The sequence below is a fragment of the Anopheles maculipalpis genome, chromosome 3RL, assembly GCF_943734695.1.
Source record: "Anopheles maculipalpis chromosome 3RL, idAnoMacuDA_375_x, whole genome shotgun sequence".
Lineage (NCBI taxonomy): Eukaryota > Metazoa > Arthropoda > Insecta > Diptera > Culicidae > Anopheles > Anopheles maculipalpis.
Window position 1 is genome coordinate 17,775,125 of NC_064872.1, and position 13,796 is coordinate 17,788,920.

Sequence of the window (13,796 nt, forward strand, 5' to 3'; positions counted from 1 at the left end):
ACATAAAAATATACAGACAGAGAAGGGTTGTCTGAACGGTGACAGACACCAGTGTCGCGTTGAAATCCCAGAACGGGCCGCAACGTAGAGGTGTCCTGTTGCACTTCGCGAATACCATGGTCGATTAACTAGATTAATAACGGAAACAATATAATAAATTATAAAAATCTATATTAATCATTATGGTTTTAAATAACGCCCAAAGTTATGCAATTTATTGCTTTAATTTGAATTTTTGGTGTCAATAATGCTTTGTCGAATCGAGCATGCGAGGGATGAGGTAAATAACAGGGATGAAATTCCTTGTAAAATCTATATCTATTAGCCATGCTGTCGACCAAATACACGTCATTCTTCTACCGCCTACCCCTGTAGGCAATACATTTTATATAGGAGTTTTCATTCATTATACAGGAGGATTCAGAATTTTCAAATTTCTTCTTCTATTCGTTTTCGGCCTCCAAATCGGTAAACACCTTACATCTACGGAGGGGTATTCCTCCAAACATACTTTTTAGAAAGGATTTTGCATTTTCGTTTTTATAGAACCTTTGGTTAGACGTATCTCACGGTAAAAAGTAAATAATTCATTAAAAATACATCATCAAACTCAAATACAATACAAATGTAGATTAATTAGTGTTGGATGGTTATTTAAACCGATTGTGCACCGAATCTATTCTTAAACAAGCTCCCACTACAAAAAAAAATTTCATTCACCTGAAGAGTAAAGCAGATTGGTTACCACGGAATGTGTTAATAAGTATTAAAGTCAACGTGTAAAGCTTAAGTTTAAGCCAAAACTTTGAAGGTTTATTCAAAATTTTTCTTGTGCTAATTTCAATATACTAAATAACAAAATGGACGGTCGATGCTGGGACTGTATTGTACCTTTATAGTCCCAGTACTCACATACGCCTCTGAGACATGGACCCTGTCCAAAACAGACGAAGCCCTCTTAGCCGCGTTCGAGAGGAAGATGCTCAGAAGGATTGTTGGCCCCGTATGTGTGGAAGGACAATGGAGGAGCCGCTACAACGAAAGAAAATCCTTTTAGGTCGTCCACACGTACAGAGGAGTCGTGGTAGGCCCAGATTGAGGTGGGTGGATGGCGTGGAATCATCCGCCATCAAGACCAGGATAACGGATTGGCGGACGACGGCGCGGGACCGTGAGCGGTTCCGGCTTCTGCTGTGACAGGCCAAGACCGCAAAGCGGTTGTAGCGCCTGATAAGTAAGTAAGTAAGTAAGTAAATACCAAATTCCTTTCAAAACAAACTTTTACAGTTCATTGAAGCAAAATAAATAAGTTCAACAGCAAATAACTTGCCAGTTTTCGAACAAAAATTCTGGTTTAATGACTAATTAGTTATGTTAGATATAAGGAGTTTTCAGCTATTGAAGACAAAAATAAATAGGAGAAGTATTTTCGAAATTCTCTACTAAATTTCATTAGCTAGACAATATTTTAAATAAAATTCTTTTTACTCGAAACGGTAACAAAAAATTGGTTTAGGCATTCTGTAAATTTCAAGTGTGTACGCCTTCCCTATCAAAAGTTAATAAGGAAATAAAGTACAAAACTCATTCAGGTAGGCGGTCATTGATAATGGGGTTGAACAGACAGCACAGACGTTGTTGTCAGTATGGGAGAAAGCCGTCATCCTAAAAGATAAATGATAAAAAAATTATAATTTGCCGTTAAAAAAATACTGAGGTCATTACAGTTGAGAGTAGCGTTTCTATAATCATATAGTTAGTAGTTCCCCTGAAAAACAGGTAAATTTATTTCAGCGTGACTAAATCAAAAATTAACAATAATTGAAAAGTTGTATTATATTATAATATCACATATCTGTGGCTACCGATCATTCAATATCCAGCGCTTAAACTTCGATGAATAAAAATTTTCATTTAATTAATCCTTATTCGATTATTATGAACTGTGTATTCTTATCGTGATATAATCTCCAACCATGTAAAGGAAAAAAAAATCACTTTTCACTCGATTGCACGACGTAACCCCAAGCGTGATTTGAAGTACCACTGGGCGTCATTTAGGCCACGTTATCCACAAATCGATGAACGAGCTCAACCCGTACGCTAAAACCAGTACAAAGTGCAATGAAGATTCCCCCTGCAGAGGTTGTGCATTGTGCTCGTGCCCCAAAGTCGTACAAATCGAATGTTAATGTGAAACATTTCATTAAGTTTGAAAGGCCAAAAGGACAAGTGTTTGATTCGGTGACGAACCCTTTAGCTGCCAGAAGACCCGTTTTATCGTATGTTGGCGTCACTGCATGGAATGCAGCCAAGACGATTCATATCAGGCGTGGTGTTACTGTATCAGTGTTGTTTTCTTTTTATTTATGTAATTTAGAAAAAAAAAACACCCTCAAAAAGATCGCTCCACTTGGACTACTGGTGTTGGTGACCCGGTCGGCACCCACGCCCGGGCAACGGGATGAATTTAATTTTTTTAAAATCAAACGATTGTTTACAAGCGACCTGCAATGTGCGTCCGTTCGATAAGCGCGCGCGAACCATCTTACACGTTATCACGGTGGGCGTAGTGGCGTTGATAAGGGTTCGCGCCACCACAAAGACATTTGACTGCCGTGCATCGAAGGCCACCCAGTTGTGTTGTGTGCGGCCATGGGGGAACTCCCGTCGAGGTGTAAAGATGGGTGCCCGCGGCATGATGTTGCGCCACCGGTATGAGCCTCCGTACTTCGGGCTGCTACGTTGTAAGGTGATACAGCCGACATCAAAGAAGCACGGCAAACACAGTGTCAACAGCACCTGCTAACTACCGTCACACATGGTCGATCGACTGCAACCGTTCGTTAGGGTTGTATGTAGCTAGACGAGTGCATCGGAGAATACTAGTTTCGGTAGAGATTGCTGGATTGCAGTGAAATTGTCACTTCATTCTTGTTATATAGTTTTGTTACTTTTCATGGTTTTAGTTTTTCTTTTGCTTTTAAGATAATTTCTTTTTTTATTTCTTTTTTTTTTATTGTGAGATTTTCTTTTTTGCTATTTTTCTTTACTACTTGACAGTTTTTCAAGACTTGGAAAAAGTTATACTATCTTATGTTACGTTTATAAGAGATGTATTTGTTTGAATTTTGCACGTTTGAACGTTTTTTTTCTATAAACTTGAAAACTTTGTAATTTTTTATGAATATTGTTGTTCTTTTATACATTTCTTGTTTATTTTCTTCTTTGGTGTAACGATTTGAATGAAAATTTCTTATGTTGGAACATATAAAGCAGTTCAATATTAATTATAAAAAAGGAACTCTGCAGAAAGTGACATTAGCTTTACTGAGTAATGAATAAAATATAAAAGAATATTGAAAATAAATATAACACAGAAATCAATTGAAACATCTCCACTGTCAATACTAGGCACGCTTCACTGGCTACCACACTGTACCGATGTCACCAACACTTTGCTTTCCAGGTCTTTCCACGCGCCAAGCAAAGACGAAGGGAAGAAATGCGTGTGTAGATAAAGCTATCTTATGCATGGCAGTGGCATAGAAGATGACAACAGTCGGTCGTTCGGTAGCCGCCCGTTTCGCCCTCTCTTGTCACCATAAACCCTTCATCACCGGTGCTTCGGTCTTCCTATCTATCGTAGCACCCTTTTATCGATAGATGAGGTGTGGAGGAATTTAAAAGAATGAAGACACTTGTGTGTGTTGTTTGTGAGTGTGTGCTCCCTACCATCTCTCCCCTAACTTCCTTCCAATCGTAAGGGTGCAAGGAGAAGGGGGCAGATGATTGTGTTGTGTAAGTAAGTAATTGGTTTCTAATAATTAGCTGCCCTTTTTCCGCGGTTCAGTACGATTCGAACGTCGGCAAGATTCGGTTGCCTGTGTCACGGGGAAAGAAATCGCGTGAATCAACTCGGTCTGTCGGCTACGTTTGTGTTTCGGAACAACGGTGTCAAAATCGATAAAACCTTTAAGAAAGCAGCACAGCAAGGTGCTGCACAGCAGGTGATTTGTGTTTGTGGCGCGGTTCGTGGTGGAATGAAAGAGTCTCATTATTCCTGAGCTGGTGTTTTCCATTTCGACACGTTGCATCCGTAGTTTGGGGGGCCGTTTAAGTGTGTCAAAGAAGCCGATCAAAAAAACAATTGATCCGATACAGAACGCGATCGAACGTGGCATTTGTGGCTGTTGTTTCGATGTGTTGCGCGCGAAATGAAAGGTGTGGATCGGGTTTGAAAACTCTCTACACCCACCAATGGTGCTAAAGCCAGGAAAAGCTCAGCACCACCCGTGAATGTGAAGTGAAACTGTTTGCATAAGTGATCTTGGCAATTGGTCGGTGTAATTTGCGTACCTTAGCGATGGCTTGTTTTGCAAAGATCTTTGGCAGAAAGCATGGTTCGTTCAATCTGCCCGATGTTGGTGCGGGCGATGGCGAAGTTGTGGTGAGTATTGTGCTTAAGGGGGAACCCGAGGGTCTGTCCCGGAACGGTGTATCATGCCGGAACATTGATTCATACTGAATTCGGTAGTGTATTCGGGGACCGTGTTAGCTAGGGCGAAGGTGAAGCAAATGATGTTTTGCTCTTATCACACGGTGTGTGGCTACAAGTCGCAATCAGGGTGTCTTGGTGTACTGTTTCGGGCTATTACCGATTGGTGTGTATGATTGTACTGCAAATGGTGTGGCTAAGTCACTTTGGCTACAGAAGAAGATACGTACGAGGGTGGACGGTAATGGGCGGGCTTTAAATTATCCGGGTGTGTCTTTGGCAGGACGTCGGAGGCTACAATTAGGTCATTGTTAAACGTGAAGTTATGCTTTGGAAAAGACCAGCTGTACCGGGACTGGAAAGAAAATATTAATGAGACCAATTTTGGAGACAATAGTTTTCCATGGAACTTGCTTAGGAATAATTTATGACTTGAAGGAAATTTGAGGAAATATATAAATGTTCTTTTTATTCGAAGATTTCCTTCGAACATAAACAATTTGTTGCACTGACTGACCCAAATTTAATTATCCAAATGAATTTCGTATGTTTGATAGCAGCACATCGTAGGTGTCACATCTTATCGGTTATTATCAGGCAAACGTCATGAAATAAATATTTCCTTCTATCATCATTATCAAACTGTTAAGACAAATGGTAAAGTTTTTTTTGTAGTCTTGTTTTATTTTTAGTTCCTTTTTTTTCTCGCTGTTTTGGAGGAGTTGAAAGTCATCCCCTGCTACAGCAATGAATGTGCAAATAATTTTTTGGACATTTGCTGAAGAATCGATTTTTGATCACTTTTGCGTTTGACATTATTGCGTCACGGAGAATGAGTTGGTAGAAAGATGTGGAGCAACTTTTGGAACAAAATTCTTTTAAAACTCATTAAAGCAATTAAAAGCACACTTATTAGCAACACTGTGTCTAGTAATTGTATACCCGAGTCGCGCTTCTTGTGTTTTTCTTTATCTCTGTCATTTATGGCGATCTTTGGCGAGGGACTTAAGTTGATCGCTTATCATGGTTGGAGATAGTTTGTTTGTGAAGCACTTCAATCAATCTATTTTAGGATTAACAAAGACATGCCAGCAGCACAGACAACGTTGTTCAATTAGCTGTGCCTCTCTGACAGTTTCTTCCTGTTTGTTCATTTTTTTTGGTTCTACCCAAGACAACACGATAAGAGGACGTGTTTCTTGTATAGAAAATATTGTCTTCCCCTTGGTTACATAGGATACAGTGGTGGTTTGTCTCAGGTTTATGACCATTTTGTAAGAAAATCCCCTTGAGATGCTAAACGAGCACGTTATAAAGTAGGCGAACGGTTTTGCTCTACTCTCGAACAGGCTACACGTGTTACACGGCGGCTATATGACGAAGAACTAAATCAAACGGTACCGCCTGCACCTCGTGCCAATGGGTACATTGGGTTGGAGAAGGTGTCACCAGCACTTGCACCATCAGCAGAAGCACCACAAACTACCACCGTGATTACGGCACCGACGATGGTCAAATCAAACGAACGTGAGTCGGGGCTGGGATCATTGGATGAACGATTAAACATTACAAGCAACGCTACCACAAACGACACTAATCGCGAGCCCGATCCTTTCGGTCCACCAGAGGAACAGTGGAGCGTTCAGATGAGTCCCGCCGACCCACGGACTGTACCGACGATTGTTGTACCGGCGGCACCAAACGTCGAGCGACGTGCATCGAGACCCCGCGATCCGGAAGTGCCAAAGATAAGCTGCAGCTCCCGAGAGACTTCCACGGCTGAGCCACCATCCAGGCAGGGTCAGGAGCAGCTGCTGAAGGATCTGCTGCAGAACAAGATACTGCACATGCTGGCACTTCAGTCGAAGGGTTACAAACAGTTAACGAAGAGTGAACGTGCGACATTGGTCCGTCTGGAGGACGAAATACAAGAGCTACAAGCAAAGAGCAAATCTCCAGAACCTACGACACAAGCCATCAACGTTCCGAAGAAGAAAGAGGAACGATCGACAGATCAGCAGCGTAACAGCGTTAGCTCATATGAAACGAATCTCCCACCAATGGTAAAGCCACCGATAATAGAGCCACCAGTTCCGAAAAGAGATAGTCCCGTTCCGGACATTCAACCCGAGGAGCAGCTGCAGGAAGGAGAGATGTCCGACTATGATGTGATCCCGATGCAGAAATTAAACGAAGATGATGTCCCGGAAGCACCAAGTTCGGAGGATGACAGATCGACGGTACTACCACCGGATTTGCCTCCTCGTATGAGCAGAGTTAATCACGTGGATGAAGCGGACGACACCTCGCAGGATGAGGAACCAACGCCACCAAAGCTACCTCCACCCAGAAGTCAGCTCGAGCAGAACCTCACCGATGAGGTGTTGAACAGATCGTTACAGGAGACGATCTTACGTCAGACTGTCAACGCACGTGAAGAAGAAAAGGTAAGCTCCTCCCTAAGCGTTAGGTCGTGCCGTATGCTAATGCTAGAATGATCATTTCATTACAGGAAATACCACTCCCAACAGTACCACCGCCATCGCGAGAACCTCCGCCAGTTCCAACTTCGGAACACTCCGACCACCAGCTGGATGACGATCCACCCATCACTACTCCCCGAAAGGAGACGTTGGTACGAAAGATGTCATCTCAACGATCGATGATTGAAGAACTGGACATTACGACGGGTACGTTAAAGAAAACTCGCAAACAGGGTGTTGTGTCCGATAAAACCGATCTGAAAGAATCGAAAGACATCGTCATCCCAACGCATCCGAAAAGCCCGGACACAGAACTTCTGATCAAGACGGCGATCGTTGCGAACGATTTCCTAAACAATATGATGGACGAGGAACGGTTACAGGCCGTGACGGCGGCCATGAGCTCGATGACATTCCCGCCAAACAGTTACATCATCAAGGAGGGTGACATTGGGGCACACTTTTTTGTATCGGAAGAAGGCACCTACGAGGTTGTGGTGGATAATAAGGTGATTAAATCGTTCGGGCGCGGTGTCGTGTTTGGCGAGTTGGCGATCCTGTACAAGGCGAAGCGATTCGCTTCGATCCGCGTAACGAGTGGGGCGCGCGTTTGGTTGCTGGAGCGTAAGGTGTTCCAGAAGATCATGATGAAGAGTGGCCGCAAGGAGCGGGAAGAGAATGTCCGGTTTCTGAGTACGGTGTCGGTGTTGAAGGATCTGGAGATTGAGAAGTTGCACAAAATATCGGATCTTCTTAAGCGGGTAAGAAAGACAAAACGCGTTACTTTTAGGGTGTGAAGGTCACTAAATTTGGGCTTAATGATTGCAGGAGTTCTACGCGACTGGGTCGACCATCATTCAGCAGGGGGATCCCGGTGACAAGTTCTACATTATACGGGGCGGTAGTGTGAACGTGATTAAAACCGATAAAAAGGGCAACGATCGATTGGTGGGAACACTTCAGCGAGGCGCCTACTTTGGAGAGCAGGCCCTCCTCCACGAGGACCGTCGGTTGGCCAGCATCATTGCAAACCCACCAGGGACCGAGTGTCTAACACTGAACCGCATGTAGGTGGATGAGTTGTGGTGTGGACTGACCATCGCACCGATGTTTCTGATTGTATTGTTTGCTTTCTCGGACTCAACAGTGCATTCAACGAGTTCTTGGGCGGACTGGATAAACTGCGTGAGGTGAAGCTTTCCGACACGATACCACGCAGCTCGACGATGACAAATATTGTCTCAGGTGAGACATCTTTCACTGGAATGCACGTGGGCTGGTTGATGGTGGGCGTGTAAGCTTTGTACACCGTTTAACACGCTGTGACAGTTGTGACGCTCCACCACTACCAGAAACCAGAAACTATGATCTTACACACTGTTCTCTTGTAACCGGCCGTTCGTTTTTCTATCGCCCCCAGAGTACGACCATATCCAGCTGCATGATTTAACCTACATCGGGACGCTGGGCATCGGTGGGTTCGGTCGGGTGGAGTTGGTACAGTACAAAAACCACCAAACGTTCGCCCTAAAGTATCTGAAAAAGATCGAAATGGTACGCCAGCAGCAGCAGGAGCACGCCTACAGCGAAAAGGACATCATGCTAAGCTGCAACAGTCCGTTCATCGTACGGTAAGGACCTATCGGCTTTTACGGTGGTTCTCCGGAACATGTGCTTGTTTTGGTTTCACTTTAGCTTGGCATTTCGAAGGGCCGCAACCATTCGATACATGGCCGACAATCGGGTATCGGGTTTTGCCATCGGTTTTGCGTTTTGATTTTACGTCCTACGCAGGGTGGTGGGAGGTATAACGGGAATAGCACACAGACAACACATACAACCACACACACATAAAAGCCTTCTCTTCGTTTGTGGTGTCCGATTTGAATTCACGCGGTTGAACGATTAGGGCAAGCTGTGCGAGGGGTTAGCCGTTTTCCACTTTGGAAAAATAATCCTCGGTGGAGCGGAACGGAATGACCCTAGAGGGAGAAAAAAGGTGGTGGTTTGGCTGAAGGGAAAGGAATCCGGGAAATTCGCGTATTGCTCTAGATGCTTTGATCAGGAACGGCTACAACGCGTACAGCGCTGTAGAGGGAACGGTTTGGTGGCGGTTGGTAACACTTTGGATTGAATTACGAGCTCGTGGAAAGCGATCGAACCCAGTGCAATCCCTTCGAGCGTTGCCGATTGAAACCGATACACTGAGGTGCGTTTTGTGAGATTAAAATGAATCTCTCTCGTTTCATCCGTTGTTTTTTGCTTTGTTTTGTTTCGTCGTTATTTGTTGTTGTGTACGCTCTGCTATTGCTTTCCGGTGGTTGACTCCAATGGGAAGCATTTGTTGTCTCCGATTTAGCTTTGATTCGAGCTTGAGGTTATCTTTGATGATTGGAGCAAACTGGTCATCCCCAGGGAAGGAGGGACATTACGATTCTGTAATGAACTTACATTTGTAAGGCGATATGAATGATTTTTTTTACTTTTTGTATAGATAATAGGTTTTCTGTACTTATCAGGCGAACATTAGAAAAAAATAATGGATTTATCGATTTAATTTAGATAAATTTAATCAACTAAAATTAAAGCTTTACCGGCTAGGCATGCTGCGAAGCAAACCATAGGGTTTTTAAAGCATCTTCGTTCATCTACTCCAAGAGTCAGACCAACGAAAAGACTTCGTTTTATGTGAATAGAATCCATCTCTTCTTATCTAAAAAATTTACGCTACAGTGATATTTTGTAATAAATATCTGAATCAATTAATGTTTATAGCATACTTACCTGCTCACTCCTATAATCAAATCGCAGGTTACATAACAGACTACATCGTACACCGATAATTGTTCGCCTTAATCGTCGTCACTCACGTTTGCTCGTTTGTTCGGTTTGTATGGGATGTAGCTCCCGTCAAATCGAGTCGTTACATATTTACTCATAATTACATAAATTTCGGTTATGGTTACTAACCAGAGTAAGAATTCGTACTTGTCGTGTCGTGCAAAAGACAGTGCTTGTCTTCATGCTGTATTTTTTTTTAATTAATAAAACTGAAAAACGCCTCTAGGGCTATTGCAATCCCATAAATTATAAAAATATAGCAGTCCTTTACGATAAAAAAATAGTCAATTGAAGAAGCCAGAGTTTTAACTGGACCGCAGTGAAACTGAAACATGAAAAGGACATAAAGAAGAAAGAGGCATACAATTAGAATTGGAAACAATAATTTAGAAACAAAAGAGGTAGAAAATTAAGAACGCAAGGAAAACAGAAAGATGCTTATTTCAAATGGTCAGAAAAAGTGACGAAAACAAGCTAGCAATGGATCGTTTGAGTCAAAGACTGTACGGCTCCTAGAAATCGTTAAAGGTTTCATGGGAAGATACCGAATCCAGCCACATCCAACGAGTCCTTTCCCGCCTTCGTATAGCTCATACCCGCCTTACGCACTACTACCTCCTAGAAAAATCCAGTCCTCCACGCTGCAACTTCTGTGGTGTTGACATCACCGTCCGCCACATCCTCACCGATTGCCATGGATACACGATACACCGAGCCACCTGTCAACTAGAAACTGATTTAACGACAATCCTATCACCCGACAAACTCCATCAGAAACGCCTCGTTAGATTTTTACGCATCAGTCATTTATACAAAGAAATTCAAGCAATAGTTTAAACTTATCCGATGTTATAATAGTTTCCATAATTTTATAGGCAATAGTTTTCCATAATATTTAAGCCACATATGCCATAGTTTTGTATTAGATTAAACCATCCTTTTTTTATACAGTAGCGAGGCGAGTGTAATCTCTAAGACTCAAAGCCTCTATAAATAAACGAAAAAAATCGTTAAAAGTGGACGTGAACGAAGGAATCATGTAGACAAATAACAAAAAAGGAGTAACGGAAAGCAGAAGTGAAGGAATATGGCATCAACTTGAGTAGGGTGATAGTTCCACGTTAAAGCGACCAAAACTTTATTTTGAAGTATTTTTCACAGTTACAGTATTTTCCCGACTCATTTCAGCGCAAACATAGGAAATAAACTGGTTTCAAAGAGATTATATCTACTGGATTTAGGAACGATGTGCTTATTTTTAGGTTGCTTGTAGCAAAATGTTAGGAAATCAGCTAAGCTAGTCCAATATTTTGTTCAGCATTAGAAGTACGTAATGTTTGAAAATTCTTTAAATTACATTGTTAGATAAAATGGCTCAGGAATTCAGTATCTCTTGATTGATTGAAGGAAAACTCAATCATTTTTTCTACTAAACAGCTTAACTTCATAAATGTGCTCCCTATTCATGTCCAAATACCTTTCTCTCTTTCGCATGCAGCCTGTACAAGACGTACCGTGATAAGAAGTATCTCTACTTCCTGATGGAGGCCTGTCTCGGTGGCGACGTCTGGACAGTGCTGCAGAAGAGCAAATTCTTCGACGAGCGTACGGCCCGCTTCATTACCGGTTGTGTCGTGGAAGCGTTCGAGTATCTGCACAGCCGGAACATGATCTACCGTGACTTGAAGCCGGAAAACTTAATGCTGGACGAAAAGGGCTACATCAAGCTGGTAAGTGGATACTGCTCTGTTTCCCAAACACATTCTTAACGATGGCTTGTGGATTCCGGTTTTTGTTTTCGGGTGGGCGGTGCAGGTTGACTTCGGGTTCGCGAAGCGCATCGGACCGAACCAGAAGACGTGGACGTTCGCCGGTACGCCGGAGTACGTGTCGCCGGAAATCATCCTCAACAAGGGTCACGATCGGGCCGTCGACTATTGGGCGCTTGGCGTGCTGATACACGAGCTGCTGGTCGGTAAGCCACCGTTCCGTGGCAAAAATCACATGAAAACGTACAACGCTATCCTGCGCGGCATCGACATCATCGAGCTGCCGTCCCGCGTGCCCAAGAAGGCACAGGTCCTGATCAAGCGACTCTGCAGACAGACGGCGGCTGAACGGCTCGGGTACGGCAAGAACGGTATTGCCGACATCAAGAACCATCCGTAAGTGTAGTTTTTTTTTTTTTAGCTGTGTGTCTGTCTGGCTGTGCTTTGTGATTGAAGAGTTAAAGTTAACTTTAAGCATGTGTGAGTTTTGACACAAGTTTTACTTCTTCATTTTCAGCTGGTTCGGTAGCTTCGAGTGGCAACGGTTGAAAGAGCGCACGATGCCGGCCCCACTCATCCGTCCCATCGTGTCCGATATCGATCTGTCCAACTTTGACGAGTATCCGAAGGATCAGGACGAACCGCCGGACGAAACGTCGGGATGGGATATTAATTTTTAATTTGCTCGCATTAAGCAAACAAAAATGAGAAACCCAGACACAATGCACACCGGGGGTGAGGCCTGCCAGCGACACTCGTTTCACTCGTCCTCGTCCAGGTTTCGAATTAATTTTCCCAGTAAGCCATCCGTAATGAACGTTAATCAGTTTCATGTTTTACTTTTACCACCTCGCAATCCCACCATGGCCCCCATTGATCTATTACATTGGTTCGTGTGGTTGCAATGGGTCGCTTGCCTGAGGTCCCGTCGGCGAGAGCGTGATATTCGATGGAGCATTAACAATAAAATTGGATCTTATGAGTACATTTCAACGTTCATCACGATGCACCGTGCTTCATTTGCAATTTGTCTGATTGATTTCCGGAGGATGTTTTTTTTTGTTGTGATGTTGGTTTGGTGACATATCACACTGTAACACCTGAACGTGAAAGGGATTCTGACGATCAGTATTCATGATGATGCGCCCTATCACGTGAAGGTTTAAAAAAAGGGAGAGCAATAACAAGTAGCTTTTATTGGCATGGAGAGCTGCATACAAGGATAAAACAAATCCCAACCCCATTAAGGAGCGTAATTAAATTTGGACGAGCTTACGATGGCGGAGGACTTTGGTCGTTTGGTCCTTCCCATATAAGCGGTATCTAATGAGGGTTGCAAGAATACATCGGCGAAAGTGTGTCAGTTGTTGAAGCGTTTTCGGGTGTTTTGTAAGTGTTATCGCCGAACCATTTTATGATGATCTATAAAGCTTATTAATTAGCTGGGGTCTTTTATGATCTCTCTCACTCTCTCTTTCTGCTCTTTCTTCCAAGCCAAGACAAAAGGACTGATTGCTCATTTGCAATTCCAAGCGCGGTAACTTATATGGTTTTGACGCTGAATTTTTAATTGCGCCCCCCCCCTTCACTTTACTGTGCATCCGTCTCCTTACACTCCCCGAAGTTGTAACCGGATGGATACTGTCATTAACCGCAGAAAATAAACTTCGTTGCTCACCTTCGCCACCAAACTACTGCCACAAATCAGATTAGCACCGTAATGAATCATTATCATGTTAGTCACACGGCCCGGTGTTAGAAAGGGCAGGTGTTGGTTTCCTTTTTTTCCCCCTCCACCATCCGACAGGCCAGTTGTCCGGGGTCATAAGCACCGTTCGTGTTGCGCTCACTAATGCAATTGCATGTCATTATTAAGTAAAAAAGCTCACTCCTCATGAGGCAAGTTTTTATCACACATTCTATGGTGGAAAGTGATTTTGTTATCACTGAGCGGAAACTATGTTTCACTTTCCTGGTTTTTTTTTACTATCGAGTGCACGAAAAAGATTTTGTTTTCCCACCGGCAGTGCTTCATATACTGTGGATGTTTGGGATTGAAACGTAGCTGAAAGTTCTGCTCGCTTGGTGAGTTAGTGGGTGAAGATTAAATTTAGCTGACGTGTCATACATCAGCCACATCCGGGGTGTGTGCATGCGTGCACAGTGTTGGAAGTGGGAAAATGGAAGAACGCGAACGAGGACACA

At 43.2% G+C, this 13,796-nt stretch overlaps 2 protein-coding genes across 2 annotated transcripts in view; one reads left to right on the plus strand and one right to left on the minus strand.

Moving 5' to 3' along the window:
- The window catches only part of LOC126564828 (protein pygopus), a 341,232-nt gene that overhangs the window by 61,939 nt on the left and 265,497 nt on the right, over positions 1 to 13,796 (minus strand). The window lies entirely within an intron of this gene.
- Positions 4,326 to 12,314, plus strand: LOC126563972 (cGMP-dependent protein kinase, isozyme 1). Its single transcript, XM_050220853.1, has 9 exons — positions 4,326 to 4,450; positions 5,848 to 6,945; positions 7,011 to 7,742; positions 7,810 to 8,048; positions 8,129 to 8,226; positions 8,402 to 8,612; positions 11,321 to 11,552; positions 11,638 to 11,987; positions 12,109 to 12,314. Exons 1-9 carry the CDS (start codon positions 4,367 to 4,369, stop codon positions 12,269 to 12,271), a joined length of 3,207 nt encoding a protein of 1,068 aa, XP_050076810.1. The 5' UTR covers positions 4,326 to 4,366; the 3' UTR covers positions 12,272 to 12,314.

Excerpts from the sequence above, each read along its gene's own strand:
- LOC126563972 (XM_050220853.1), top strand. The coding sequence starts at position 4,367 with ATGGCTTGTTTTGCAAAGATCTTTGGCAGAAAGCATGGTTCGTTCAAT. Across the intron at positions 6,946-7,010 it reads ACGCACGTGAAGAAGAAAAG|GAAATACCACTCCCAACAGT; the intron begins GTAAGCTCCTCC and ends ATTTCATTACAG. Across the intron at positions 8,049-8,128 it reads TGTCTAACACTGAACCGCAT|TGCATTCAACGAGTTCTTGG; the intron begins GTAGGTGGATGA and ends CGGACTCAACAG.